At 31.5% G+C, this 14,424-nt stretch overlaps 1 protein-coding gene across 1 annotated transcript; it reads right to left on the bottom strand.

The window, feature by feature from the left end:
* Positions 1-758: 758 nt before the first annotated feature.
* On the bottom strand, positions 759-2,312 carry LOC147385739 (LOB domain-containing protein 1-like). The gene is made up of 2 exons (XM_086424492.1): positions 1,978-2,312; positions 759-1,465 (listed from the first exon to the last, which is right to left on the bottom strand). Exons 1-2 carry the CDS (start codon positions 2,254-2,256, stop codon positions 1,118-1,120), a joined length of 627 nt encoding a protein of 208 aa, XP_086280618.1. The 5' UTR covers positions 2,257-2,312; the 3' UTR covers positions 759-1,117.
* Between the last annotated feature and the right edge of the window lie 12,112 nt (positions 2,313-14,424).

The following is a 14,424-nucleotide window of genomic DNA, read 5'->3' as shown; positions in this document are numbered from 1 at the left end:
ATTCTGACATCTAGTGAGTCTGTTGGATGTGAAAAAGTGTGTTACACTCTTTATTATAAAGGGAGTCCGATGCCTAACTAGTCTCTTGGAGATGTTCTAACCCCATCAAATGTGATTTACAAATTAACGATAAAAATCAACCGTCCACAATTCTTCAACTTATATATTAGGATTAGAAGGTTCAGAATGAATTGATTTTTGTGAAGATGATATCCTCGCCATATAAATCATCATCAGACAAAATCAACGCATTCTAAAACTTTTAGTTCATATAAGACAAAACACTTTGACTACATTTTCGATTTTTGAACCGGACTTTCTATATATATCAATCTTCCACGACGGTTTTGACTGATTCCAAGCCCATAGTAAAAAAAAAGAATAAAAGAATAATGATGAATGCATGCGATTTTTGGTATGCGGTTGTTATGAGATAAGGGCACAGAATCGAAAATCTTTTTCCTATGTATCTCGAAGAAAAAGATCTATGATTCTATGCCCTTGCCACATCAGCCACTAAAAACCACGGCATTCATCAATCCAACAGCTACAAATACAATCATTAATCAGGCTGTTGATGGGCCTCAAATATTGTGCCACTTGTTTGCAAATTAGACCAACAGTCAGCTGTTTTCCAGACAAAACCCCGGGTTTACAGGACCAGTAATCATAATCCTGAGTCCATCCCCACCAAAGAAAACAAAAGAGAGAGAAATTAAACAAATGGGTTGTCGACAAGGAATCCAAGAAATTTCAGTTATTGAATCTGAAGATGTTATTGGGTGACCAAAACATTGATTTGGATTCAAAAATCATTCATTAAATGGACTTAGTACAAAGTAATTTCTTAAATATGAAAATTACATAGATTGAAAGACCCATCAACCTCATTTCTTTTCTTTTTCAAAGATCTTAAGAGCCCAATTAGCCCCTTTTTTTGAATAATTAAAAAAAAAAAAAAACTCTACTCTAATTTCCACCAATATAGGTGTATAATCTTATTCTATATATTTCTCTTCAATATCTATAACCCAATGTATCAATTAATTTAGAAATGAGAAAATTGGGTCAGAAATATTATGTCACGAAATCGTTATGTTACCCAATTAAGTAGTTCTCATGTCCACAATGGTTCCCAAGGTGATCCTGCATTGTTGTCATCTAAGAAGCATCCATCGGTTTCAAAGTTGTGGGAATTGTTGTCAAAGTTATCGATGCATTGTTGCGATGAGGGTTGTTGAAAATGTGACATCTCCATGCAAATTAAGGCCATTAGGTTCGTATGTTGGCATTGCATGGTGACAAGTTCGGCTTGGGAGTTGGCCAATTGTGCTTGAAGATCGGTCACTTGTTTTTGTAGCTGGCAAATCACCCCCGCGCACCCATAAATTGGGTCTCTAACCCTAGCGTTAGCCTCGAAAACCATGCTACTAACTGCATCGGCCCTGTGTGACTCTGGAAGTTCCTGAAATTGCGAAATTGAATCGTGTAAGTCATAATTATTGGTGAAATTTGACCAATTTTTATATCAAAATAATACTTTAAACGAATTCATTATATATATATATATAAAACGTGTCGACTACCTATAATAATCATTCATAAAATTGGGCAGCTAACATTGCCCCTTATGGTTTTATTTAAATTTTAGGCCAGTCTTGAAAAATTTTGGTCGACAAATTCTGATTTTGGCTGAGATTAGAAAATGAAACATTGACATATTGACATGGGAATGCTTTGAATTATCGAGATGGGAGGGGATAAAAAAAAAACAAGTTTCCTTGGGGTATCCCTTTTCTTGGTAATCCTTATGAATATCCTACCATCTCAGCATACATTTAACATTTTTTGGGATATCTTGATTGAACCCGAATCATATATATATGTTTTTAACTGAAACATTGCATCAAAACGAGATTTGAAACCTTGGGAAGAACCAATATACATAAATTACAAGACCCAAAGTGATGAATTTACCTGTAAGCATTTGATGATGTTGCTTGCACCAAACACTCTGTGAGCAATTGTAAACTTGAGTGGCTCCGATGGGGGGAAGTACGGCGCGAGGACACATTTGTCCGTGCATCTTCGACGAAGAATCTTACAAGCGGCACAAGGGCTAACTACAATAGTATGTGGAGGAGAACGAGTAGGGGGAAGACAAGATTGATAAGAAGAAGAAGATGAAAGTGGAGGAGGAGAAGAAGATGATGAAGGGGAGGAAAGAGTAGTCTTTGTTGGAACAAATGAGTTCATATTAGCAAATTATAAGATACTTTTGGAGTTTTTAACTATAGAGGGAAAAAGAGAGAGACGAGTGGGTGATTGGGTGAGAAAGCAAAGAAGGCATATATATATATATAGGGAGGGAAAGCTCGTGAAGCTGACGAGGGTGACGGCTACAGTGTGAAAAATGTGAGATAAAAAGAGTTGAAATTCGCTTTTAAGTGGACAAAACGTCGTGTACTATAACAGGGTTTCTTTGAAGAATTTACAAGAAAATTAAAACGTAAAAGATGATTAATGCGAGTATTTTCTCTAGAAAGATAAAATTAATTTTCTAGAAAAACAGATTCTTTACTAAGTTTGGAAGGAAAGTTTCTCGATATAACTCCATGTGACATCTAAAAACATGGATGCAGCCTACAAAATTTGAAGAGCTTTTTTGAAAAAAAAAAAACATTTAATTTTAAATTTTGGGATTCGGTGGTGTTCTTTTTCAAAGCTTAATGTATCAAGCCAAAGATTTATTAATTTATTTTTAAATTTTGATTACGACATGAAGCCTAGGGGTTTGAGGTATGATTTGGAAAAATTAATTAAAGAACCTTAGTATAGGGATTTCTTTCTAATTGATCCCTAAGTTTTAAGACTTTTTTTAATAGTTCATTTAATAAAACTTTTATTTCTAATCAATCCCTGAACTCCACTCCACACATCTCTTATGATTAAAAATGTCGAAACTGCCCTAATCATTAAACTCACCATTTTCGTTATTTTTTTTAGGATTTATTGCATCCTAGTCGAGTTTTTAGAGACTTCATTCCCATGGAAAGAATTTGAGAAGGAAGAAGAGGTCATTTTTAAGGAATTTTTTCAATTTGTATACTTCGATTTTGGATGAAAATCAATCAACGATGATTCTTTTGTTTTCTTAGAAGTTGAAATTCATTTCATTTGAGGTATTTTGGTCTCATTCTAATTTTTGAGAATTGAAATCGACAAGTACTCAAGATTCTTGGTTGTCCTGATTTTGATTCCACTTATTTGATAATTAGAACTGACAAAAACCATAATCGAATAAATATAATGGTTCCACTTATAAGTGCCAAAGGAATCGACACATTAACAACCCAATGAAATCCTAGTAAATAATAGAGGATTTTGTTAATGCGTGCCCTTAGAATGCAATAAAAAGTTTTAAAAATTGAAATTTGTATCGAAAATGCCCTTAAAAAGTATATTTTTTTTACCAAAATACCCTTGAATACCAATTTTCAAAAAGTACTTATTGCACTTTAATGCACACCTTAACAAGACCCAATGATAAAAGGTTTAGAATCTTAAAGTTAGGTAGAAATCTTTACAGAGCTTTTAAGTTCTCTCTCTCTTTTGTTAGATTTTTATTTTTTAGCTTAATCATAATTTTAATTTTTAACAGCTATTGAAATCGTCTCAAGGAGTGTTATAATGTTGAGATAATAATTTGAGTCAAACCATTGTAATGCCAGAATAGCATGTTTTAATTTTAATTGGGATGTGATAAATAATTTAAAATATTAGGGTGTAATAAGTAAAAGTTTGGGTGCCAATAGCAGCTCTCAAAATCTAAAAAGGACCGAACATGATGGCATTTAATCGTTTCGTCAGTATTAGAGAAGACCTTAGGTCAACGGAGTAAAGATGACCAAAATACCCTTTCAAAGAAATTCCACATATCACATTGTCTGAGGCCAGCAATCAGTTTCGAGACTTTTTCGTCAGTGGTTTCTGACCATTGGATTCCAGCTCTATATTAACCAACTGTTTGCCACGTGTCTTTATGAAACGGAAGAGAAAAACATGGGTTGGTATAGAAGTTTAGTAGGTGCCATTTGAGACGTCTTTATCAATTGTTTTTATGAAGATATCTTTATAATACCCAAGAATCATTTTCACTTTTTAAGATAAATAATTTCTTTACTAAAAATCGTTTTGCTAAAAATGGATTACAACATTAACAATCCAACATCACAATTCTTTAAATTTCATAAAAAAACTCATATCTAAAATATATATATATATATTCGAAAAACAGATTTTTTAGGATTCAATCCAAGGTTTTGAAAATAAACGTTATCGAACTTTAACCCAACTCCAAAATTTAAAATTAGAACTCAACGATAAAAAATTAATTTATTTTGATTTTTATTTTGTTCATAGAATTTTATCTTCTAACAACCCTAAAAATCATCACGAGGTGGGCCCATGAATTCTTGAAAAAGATGAAATCATTATTTAATAAGACTAGTCAAACTCATTTTTTTATCTTTTAATCACAGATTTGATATTTAAATTGTGATAAACGGATGCGCTAAAACATACATGATCTATTTTTCATGATATTAAAAAAAAAAATCTACGATTCTGTGCCCTTGCCACATCAATAATGTATGCTCCCATACCAGTTTTATAATTAGTCCAACAGTTCAAGTTCAATGAGCTGGTCGAAGGGTTTGAAACGTCCTGGATACGTTAAAGGATAATTTCCACATGTGAAACTTTTATTTGTGATTTTTGAGCCTTAAGTTCTCGCTGTGAGAACATGCACCTTTGACTTCACTCTCTTCTCTTACTTGAACTAATAAAAAATGACCTCAATGCCATTGTCATCATTAGTCATCATCGTCATGAATAAACAGACGTCATCATTGGAACATCATCTTCCCCATGAAAGTGAAAATGACTGATTTTTGAAAAGAAATATCGATAGATTGGGAAGAAATTAGTAAAATCTTTAGGTGATGATCCGACAGGTCTGGATTCATATCTAGGTAGCACCGAATCCACTGAACTCGGTAAATAAACAGACTTACCAATTAAAATCTATATATATATATATATAAGATATCGTTCAACAAACAATCTTAGAAGACAATGTTGAGACATAAAATTTGTCCTATATAATTTAAAAGTTTTGGATTGAGTTGATTTTTTGTGAGGATGATTTCTATGATTAGGAGATCATGCCCACAAAATATCAGTCCAATCAATTTGAAATTTCTAATCCCATAAAAAACAATTTACAAATTAACCATAAAAATTGACATCAATGCCTTTGTCGTCATCGTCATAAATAAAATTGACGTCATCATCGGGACATCATCTTCCCCATGAAAGTGAAAATGATTGATTTTTGAAAAGAAATATCAATAGATTGGGAAGAAATATATACATGAAGTCAACTTAGTTGGTAAAGTCTTAGGTGATGATACGACAGATTTGGATTCATATCTGGGTAGCACCGATCCACTAAACTCATTAAAAAAATAGACTTGCCAATTAAAATCTATATATATAAGGTAGCGTTCGACAAACAATCTTTGGATTAGTTTGATTTTTTGTGAGGATGATTTCTATAGTTAGGAGATCATGCTCACAAAACTTCAACCCAATCAATCTGAAATTTCTAATCCCATTAAAACTAATTTACAAATTAACGATAAAAATTGATGGCCCATAATTTTTCAACTTTATAAACGATTTTTGAAAGGGTTAGAAGTTTTAGATTGGATTGGTTTTTTGTGAGGATAATCTCCTAATTATAGAGATCATTGTCACAAAAAATCAGTTCAATCATAAACTTTTAAGTCATATAGGACAAACTTTGTCTCCCAACACTGTCCCCCTGTCAGTCGAACGCTCCCCCCATATATATGTATGGGTGGCATTTGGCTAACAAAACGATGACAAATTTTTTTTCCTACGTGGGTTAGGAATTTTTGACTAAGTTCCTTTTTTTTAGGAAGATCTCTATGACGAGGAGATCATACTCACTAAAAATTAGTACAATCTAAAACTTTTAACCCATCAAAATTATTTTAGAATTGTGAATCGTCGATTTTTTTTATCAAAAATTTGTAAATCACTTTTAATGGACTTAAAAGTTTTAGATTGAGTTTACTTTTGGTGAGGATGATTTCCTCACCATTGAGATCATCTTCACAAAAAATCAGCTCAATCCAAAATTTTAGAGAAAGAGAGTATAGACAAAGCCTTTTATCTTATATGAGCTAATAGTTCTAGAATATGTTGATTTTTTGTAAGGATAATCTCTATGACGAGGGGATCACCCTCACAAAAAATCAGCCCATTTTAAAATTTGTAGTCCTAATTTACAAGTTGAAGATTCATGAACCGTCAATTTTTACTGTTAGTCATTAACCACTTTTTCATGGGGTTAGAAGTTTTATAATGAGCTGATTTTTTGTGAGAATGATCTCTCACCATAGAAACCATTCTCACAAAAATCAGCCTATTATAAAACTTTTTTGGCGTACAGGATAAAATTTTGTATAGCAAATATTGTCCATATATATATATAATTAAAGGGGAGCGCTCGGAGGCCATAAAGAGAGCCAAACATTTTTCAAAATATGGGTTAGAAGTTTTGGAATGGGCTGATTTTTTGTGAGGATGATCTTTATAATGAAAAGATCATCCTCACCAAAAATCAGCTCATTCCGAAGCTTGTAACCCTAATTTACAAGTTGAAGAATCGTGAATCTTCCAATTTTTGTAAATCACTTTTGATAAGGTTAGATGTTTCTTAACGAGCTGATTTTTGGTAAGGATGATCTCCTCATCATAGAGATCATCCTCACAAAAAATCAGCCAATTCCAACATTTCTAACCCATGTTTTGAAAAATATTTGGCACAATGTTTAGTTCTCTTTAGGACCTCTGAACGCCACCCATAATTAAATCATTTTTTCATTGTGATTGAAGATCGTCTATTTCTCACTTTTGGGGTTGCAGTGATTTTGATTGTTTGGCCCACCTCCCAACAGCACACCCTAAAAAATAGCTTAATTAGTGATGTCTAATCATTGGTGGCTTCCAAACCTATGATTAAATTTTTTTTTTAAATAAAAATAATTTAACTCAACCACCGTTCTATTTTATGTTGTATAGGTCCACCAAAGGGATGAGTCAAACTTTGATTTGGTTATTGGAACGACAAAAAGCTAAGTTTTAACCAACTAATAATATTGAATGTATGGGTGCAACTTGATTTGGTTTAGTTCAATTTGAGACCTATTAGATTATTATCGATGATGCAATGTAATAAGGTGTAATCTGATACACAAAATCATTATCTGTGTAATTATATTAAAAATCTATAGGATTAATATATGAATGGATCTGATGAGATTAGGTTTCCCTTAGATTTTGTGTTCTTATGGGTTCTTGAAATCGATTATTGAAGAATAATCAAATCTAATTATTTCATATGATATCAGAGCCATTGATCTTTTGATCAATCTCTAAAATCTTGGTGTCTTCTGACGAACTGTGACTTCGTTGCCTATTTGGTCTAAAATGTATCATATTACACCTTATTATAGTGCATCATCAATAATACTCTAACATGGTCAAATCGAAATCGAACCTACTTAAAGTCAGTCCCTCTAAACAAAAACCAAAATCTTACCGATTTAACCTAAAAATCTAACCAATCCAAACCCAACTATTGTTCTTCGGTGACCAATATTAAACACTTGCTTCCAAACAACATATATTTTAATTGAAAGATAAATTAATAGTCAAAAAGAAATATTTTATATACTAAGTTATTAAGTTTTAAGTTGTTGTATTTAACACTTACGATTTCAGAACATATGATATATAAATAAATTTAATATATAATTATTTATTTTAAAAGTGGTCAGTTTTCGATTTTATATCAACTCGTAATCGAGAATTGAATCGAATTAATTAATTATGTATTTTTCTAACCTACAACCAAACCAAAAATTATTCCAATCCGAAACAAACCAAGTTGAACCCCTAATTGCCTAAATTTTAGCAATTTAAATATTTTTATACAAAAATAATATTTTGTCATTATTCAATTTATAATATAAAATTCATATTTTTTAAATTTAATATAATTTTAAATTAGTTTAATGGGTTACAAAATATCAATAATTCAACAATAATTAAATGATTCTTTGAAAACCACGTCCTTTCAAATGAAAGCAACTTCATTAATGGGCGTAATGAAGTGAAATGCTTCTTGACCAGATGAAGTATTCACATAAAGGAGAATATTTGAGATACCTTCTTATGTTTTTCACATTGTTGACATGTTCCTTGACCTCAGCTAAAATTTATAGACCAATGGAAAATGATCTCAACACCTCCATGTTTGCCATCTTCATCATCATTATCATATTTGTGGGGGGAAATTCTTGAGCATGGACACGTGGCTCGATCAGGGGCCAAGATTAATGATTTGAGGTCGTGGCTCGGTCTGTTAATCCCGACGAATGCATGTATTCGAAGCTCGGAGCTGTGACATCAGCTCGTAGGTCGGTATGACAGGTCTGACAGATAAGCCTGCAATGCCAGTTCTAACCACCCACGTCATGTCAGACCAAACCTGGCTTTCTCAGAAGCGATAAGGCAGTTGCAACAACTCCTGCAGCTGACATGTCAGAGAGTAGGTTAACTACCCCAGGTCACCTCAAGGGATGACACGGAAAACGATCAGGTTGAACGCCTATATAAGGGAGAAAACTACGAGTAAAAAAGGTTCGAATTCTCCTTCTCAAAAGCACATTACACTGATCAATTTGGCTAACTTGATCGTCGGAGTGGGCTGTTTTGCAGGTCCCCCCGAGCTTAAAGAGAAGGAAAGTGTAGTGCCATTTCGTGCATCTACAATATTCAAGAGGTTGAAGATGATTGATTCTAGAGAGAAAAATTAAGATTGAGAAGAAAATAAAGAATTTTAAAATTATTTTTCATTGATAAGACCTTGGTAAAGGGCATACATGGTTTTAAATCTCGTCCGAGACTAAGATGAATCTCCCAAATCATCTGGGTATCATCCATGAACAAGACAGTTAGATGAGGAATCTCATAAGTGCAAAAGCTTGCGAGATGAGCGAGATTTCTAAGATAAAATTTTGAAAATCTTGGTCAAGTCAATAAATCTTGTCCATGACAACTTGCTTTCATCCATGAACGAAATAAGATAAGGCGTCAGATCGAATTTTGAAACCATGGGAATTTTGAAACCATGGGGGCATGTCAACATTTTATAAACATAGCCCGAAAAATGTGAAACAAGCCATGCATGTCTTCATGGTTGAACAATAACTCTCTCTCTCTCTCTCATAATTGGAGGGGTATTTGTGAATAATGGAACTACTAATGGAGACCATCTTTCAACATTAACACTCCTATCGAGAAAAGCTTACCCAAAAAAAAGCAAAAAAAAAAAAAAAAAGAAACATGTCCCACTTTTGGGTTCAGATAGATTACTCCTCGACGTTTGCACACATTGAGGTTAAAAAAGATAAATCTTAAGGTTAAAGATAAGGATAATTTATTTTTTAATTATTTATTATAAGATTAAAATGGTTGATTTTGATAATAAAAATGAAGGATTTTTCGTTAGAAGTTGAAGACAGATACATTTTAACTCATTTCTATTAGTCTAGAAAATTAATATGGTCTAAATGATGTATGGTAAGTTTGAAAACATTGGTCCCAAATTTTCATCAAAATGTGGAGGTATATGTCTACATCACCCATTAGAAATGTGCAACTCAATTGACTTAGACAAGTAAATAACATGATTATACAACTATTTTCTTCTAATTTAACTTCTTTCTCTTTCTTCTTTCTTCTTTTGACACAAACGTGTGTATTTAACACATGTTTTTTTTTTCCCCTCTATTTTGTTTCTTTCTTGCAATTTTCCTTAAGTTGTACTCTCTTGCTTGAATGTATGACTCTTTTATGGTCAAGTAAGATAAGATTTGAAAATCAAAATGTGACCAACTTGTTTTAGTTTCATACTTTGACTTTGGGTTGGGAGTATTTCGAGAGGAGAGAAGGGTGGGCCAAATAGGAAATTTAAAATTTTGTTTGGCATAAATTCCCTATTAAAGTGTTATTTTTGGTCAACTAAATCGGAAAGCCAACATTGTAGAACCTTATGATTTGGATTACTTTGTTAGACAGAGTAGAGTTATCAAAGGGTCGGATTTGGACCAGATTGAAACAGATCACCTAAGAAATTTTATTAGACTTGAATTTACAAAAAAAACAAAACAACTTTAGATACTTTACAAAATTAATTTGCTCACAATTTTTTTTTTTTGCATAGATCTCATAAGATTTAGGATCGACCAGTCACATTAGCACACGTGTATTGAGAATCACCAATTTATAAACCTACCCTCATTAGACACTATGTGTCACACATTGTCGAGGGCCTTTGAGATACATGAGGAAGAAGTCTATGAGCAAAACATTTCTCTTACTTTAATACATTCATTCAACACGTTCTACGATGAGAGAGAAAATATAAAAATGCTATAGTGATTGCTCGGGACATTGAACTGATGTGAATGTATCCTTAGAACCATAGATGTTTTTGACTCATATCTCGAGAAAAAATATTGATGATTCTAAGAACACCTCCACATCATCTGTGTCCAACACAGTGTCGTAGTAAGTCACCAACATTATTCATAAAAATATATTTTAATCTAATAATTAAATATTAATGCTAATAATAATCATCTTCGTCAAATTTGGATAAGACTTTGATTTTAGGGAAAGTTACTTAAAGAGGCAATTTAATTTTAAATAAACCCTAAGTTTTGAGCGATAGCTTGATAGGACATTTAGTAAAAAATTTATTTCTTAATGGTCCCTCGTTATTGGTGAACTCAACACTCAGGGGCGGAGCTAGTAAGAAGCTGGTAGGGGCAATTGCTCCCACCAAAACTTCGAGACACCCCTATATTCTCAACTAATTACATGTCCCATTTGTTCCCACTCTGCCTTTCAATTTTGTGTTGATGACATTGACTTTTGTCCGGGCCTTCTCACAAATTAATTGAAAATGATCTAAATATCATTTTTTTCAACTTCTAACCAAAAACCTTTGAATTTCTTCTTAAAATCATTCATTTTCAAGTTCTTCAACTATACAGCTAACCATAATTTGCCCCCACTAAAAGAAAATCTTGGCTCCACCCCTATCAACGGCTCTTATTTATTGTCAACAATAAATAAAGAGTGGTGAAGTCATAAAATCCACCCATTTTTTATTTTCAAGTTTTTGTCGACTAAAATAATGGAAAAATTAACTAAAAACTTGAGATAACGACTTGTTTAGATGATTTTAAACAAAAATAATAATTATTTATTGATTTTCATTTAAAAATTAAGTAAAAAAATCTTTAAAAATGACTTCTTCTTCCTTCTTAAATCCTTTCTAAAGGAATGAAGTCTCTAAAACTCAATTGAGATGCCAAAAATTCAATTCTTTATGGATGAAAATGATAAGTTTGAACGATTAGGACATTCACTCATGAAAAATGTGAGAGATGACGTTCATGGACTGTTAAAAAAATAAAAATTTACTAAATCAACTATTAAAAAATCACCAAAAACTTAGGGACTATTTAGAAAAAATCCCTCTAATAAGATCTTTTAAATAATTTTTCCTTTACTTTAACCCCCACAAAAGTACTTTTTTTTTTCCTTAATTCTTTTTGTTTTGTTTTGCCAGTAAGTCTTATCCAAGTACCTATTATTATGGTGTGACACGGACGGATTCGGATGTAGTCCACCAAGACAAAACGTATAAACTCGGCTCACATGCAAACGTGCCTCACGTTTGAAAGCTATATGTCTCACACTCGAGTGTTTTATAAAGAAAAAATTACTTAAAAGACCCTGATGAGAGAATTTTTTTCTGATTAATCCCTAAGTTTTGGACGATTGCTTGATAGTTCATGTAGTAAACGTTTTATTTCTTAATGGTGCCTCAACCTCATCTCAGGTTATAATATTTTTGAAATCTCCAAATTACTCTATTTCACATACTTAGATTTTTCAAAGACAATTCTAATAATTTTCAATGATTTTTTATTATTATCATGAATGACTAATGAAAATGATATATTTCTAATTTTGAATATTTAAATGTATTTTTTAATTTATTCGATGATTTGATAAAAAATGAAGAACGAAGCCGATTTTCTTTTATATATTGTCGAGCTCACCCCTTTTTATTTATTGTTGATCTTACCAATTTTATTTATTGTTGTGAACTCGACAATAACAATGTTGAATCCGAAAATAAAAAAGTGGTGAGTTCTATACCAACTATTTTCATTTTTTCAACTAAAATACATAGAAAGATCGACTAAAAACTTGACATAACGACTTGTGTAGATGATTTCAAACCAAAAGAATCATCCTTGATTGATTTTCATAAAAAAATGAAATAAAAAAAATTTAAAAAGAAAATTTCTAATTTTTTACATATATCTTCAAAATTCTTGAAAATGACTTCTTATTTCTTAAATCTTTTCCATCGGAATGGAATCTCCGAAACTCGATAAAGATATTGAAAATCCAGTTTTTTATATGAAAATGATGAATTCAAATGGATGGGGAAGTTTTGACATTTCAATCGTAAGAGATGTGTAAAATGGAGGTTCAGGGACTGATTATAAATAAAAGTTTTACAAATGAATTATTAAGAAAAGCCTTAAAACTTAGGGACTAGTTATAATAAAAAAAATCCCTCCATGAGGGACCTTTAAATAATTTCCCCTTTTACAAATCGATTTTATTTTTCCAAGCGTGTAACGACAATGGGTTTCCTTCTTCTGCAGTTTGCCTTTGCCCTTTGTCCAAGTCTACTGATATTTCTTTGACCTCAAATATGACTACTATTAGTGGTATGATTCATTTGGTCAAAGTTCAAAATATTGGCAGAAATATATCAATATCATGGTTTTAAATCTTGTTAGACCAATATTTTTCGATATTTCCATGAATGGTTTTAATTCTTTGTAACGAGATAACCGATATTTTTCGATATTTCCTTTTCTATGCAATACAAATCTAATTTCAAAGAGAGTCGTGATAATATGATGTCCCCCTCTGATACACGTCCACATCACAAAACCGTAAATCATTTGCCTCGGGATAAGAAGAAAAAGATTTATGATTATATGTATCTTGAGGGGGGTGTCTGTGTCAGAGGGAGGTGTTAGAAAATCATTACACTTCTTTAGTAATGATTGAGCCTTGTTGTTATTCTTCTTCTTAATTTTATTTTATTTTATTTTTAATTTTATAGAATTTTTTCTAGATTTTTTGAAAGATAAAATGTCGTGTCTCTCGAGGATAATCGAGATAACTCGTACGAATCATCTCGATTTCATCCATGAAGGGATGTTCAACTGAAATTTAAAACCATGATTAATATCAATCGAAATCGATATGAACATTGACTACAAAATATTGAATGTATTTATCGAGACAATATCGATTCTTTCATTGAATACGACATTTTAAACCTTTCTCTCTTCTTTACAATTGACTACTTTCGATTATCCATGATCAAATTTTGATCAAATCAGTAGAAATTTTTGCAGAGTAAAAAGATATTAGATGATAAATTGTGAATATTTACATTTGAAGCTCGCATATTTCCTATTATAGTGAAAGAAGGTTAAATATGCATTTGTTGACACCAAAATTTGAAAGAACAATGATACCCCCAACTTTAAATTTAATCTTACTATTATCAATGTCATTTTTGTCAAACTTAATAAATCACAATCCCATGATCCAATGATCAACTTAATTAGTTTTTATTGTTCTAAAATTATATAAATATCCTTTTATTATATTATCTACAAAATTGTCTTAGTCAATGTTTTTAATTACATAATAATGCTCATAATATGATAAATGATAAAATATGATATAAAATTAGATTATCAATTTAAAATATTTTTTAAAGTACTTACTAAATTTTTTTAATCAGGTATTAAATTTAATTTTTTGTTAATGCATGTGTGTTTGTTCATGCCACCTATTAATTTTATTTGTCAAATAGTAATTATTATGACATCCCTACATGATTTGAGCATATCAAAATTATTTTTTTGCATATTTGACACTAGATGGTTTTTGGTAGTGTGGGTAAAAATTTCAATACCTCAAGATCAATGATCAAATGACCTTATAACTCCTTTGAATTCTTCGGCGAGGTTCCCTGAAAATATTTTGAAGATGAAATCAGTTCAAATTTAGACTTGAGAGATGACAATTTCATACTTGATTTCATTCATCGGATAACTATTTATAAATTTTCCAAAGGGTATCACACCTCCC

This window comes from Akebia trifoliata, chromosome 14 (genome assembly GCF_017979445.1).
Source record: "Akebia trifoliata isolate Shusen 1 chromosome 14, ASM1797944v1, whole genome shotgun sequence".
NCBI classification, from domain to species: domain Eukaryota; kingdom Viridiplantae; phylum Streptophyta; class Magnoliopsida; order Ranunculales; family Lardizabalaceae; genus Akebia; species Akebia trifoliata.
Note: the sequence above shows the minus strand (reverse complement) of the source record. Positions and strands in the feature narration are given on the sequence as shown.

What these genes read in the sequence shown, in the direction of transcription:
- LOC147385739 (XM_086424492.1), bottom strand. Translation starts at nt 2,256, where the DNA reads ATGAACTCATTTGTTCCAACAAAGACTACTCTTTCCTCCCCTTCATCA. An exon ending in ACATCATCAAATGCTTACAG is followed by an intron (nt 1,466 to 1,977) that starts GTAAATTCATCA and finishes TCGCAATTTCAG; the next exon opens with GAACTTCCAGAGTCACACAG.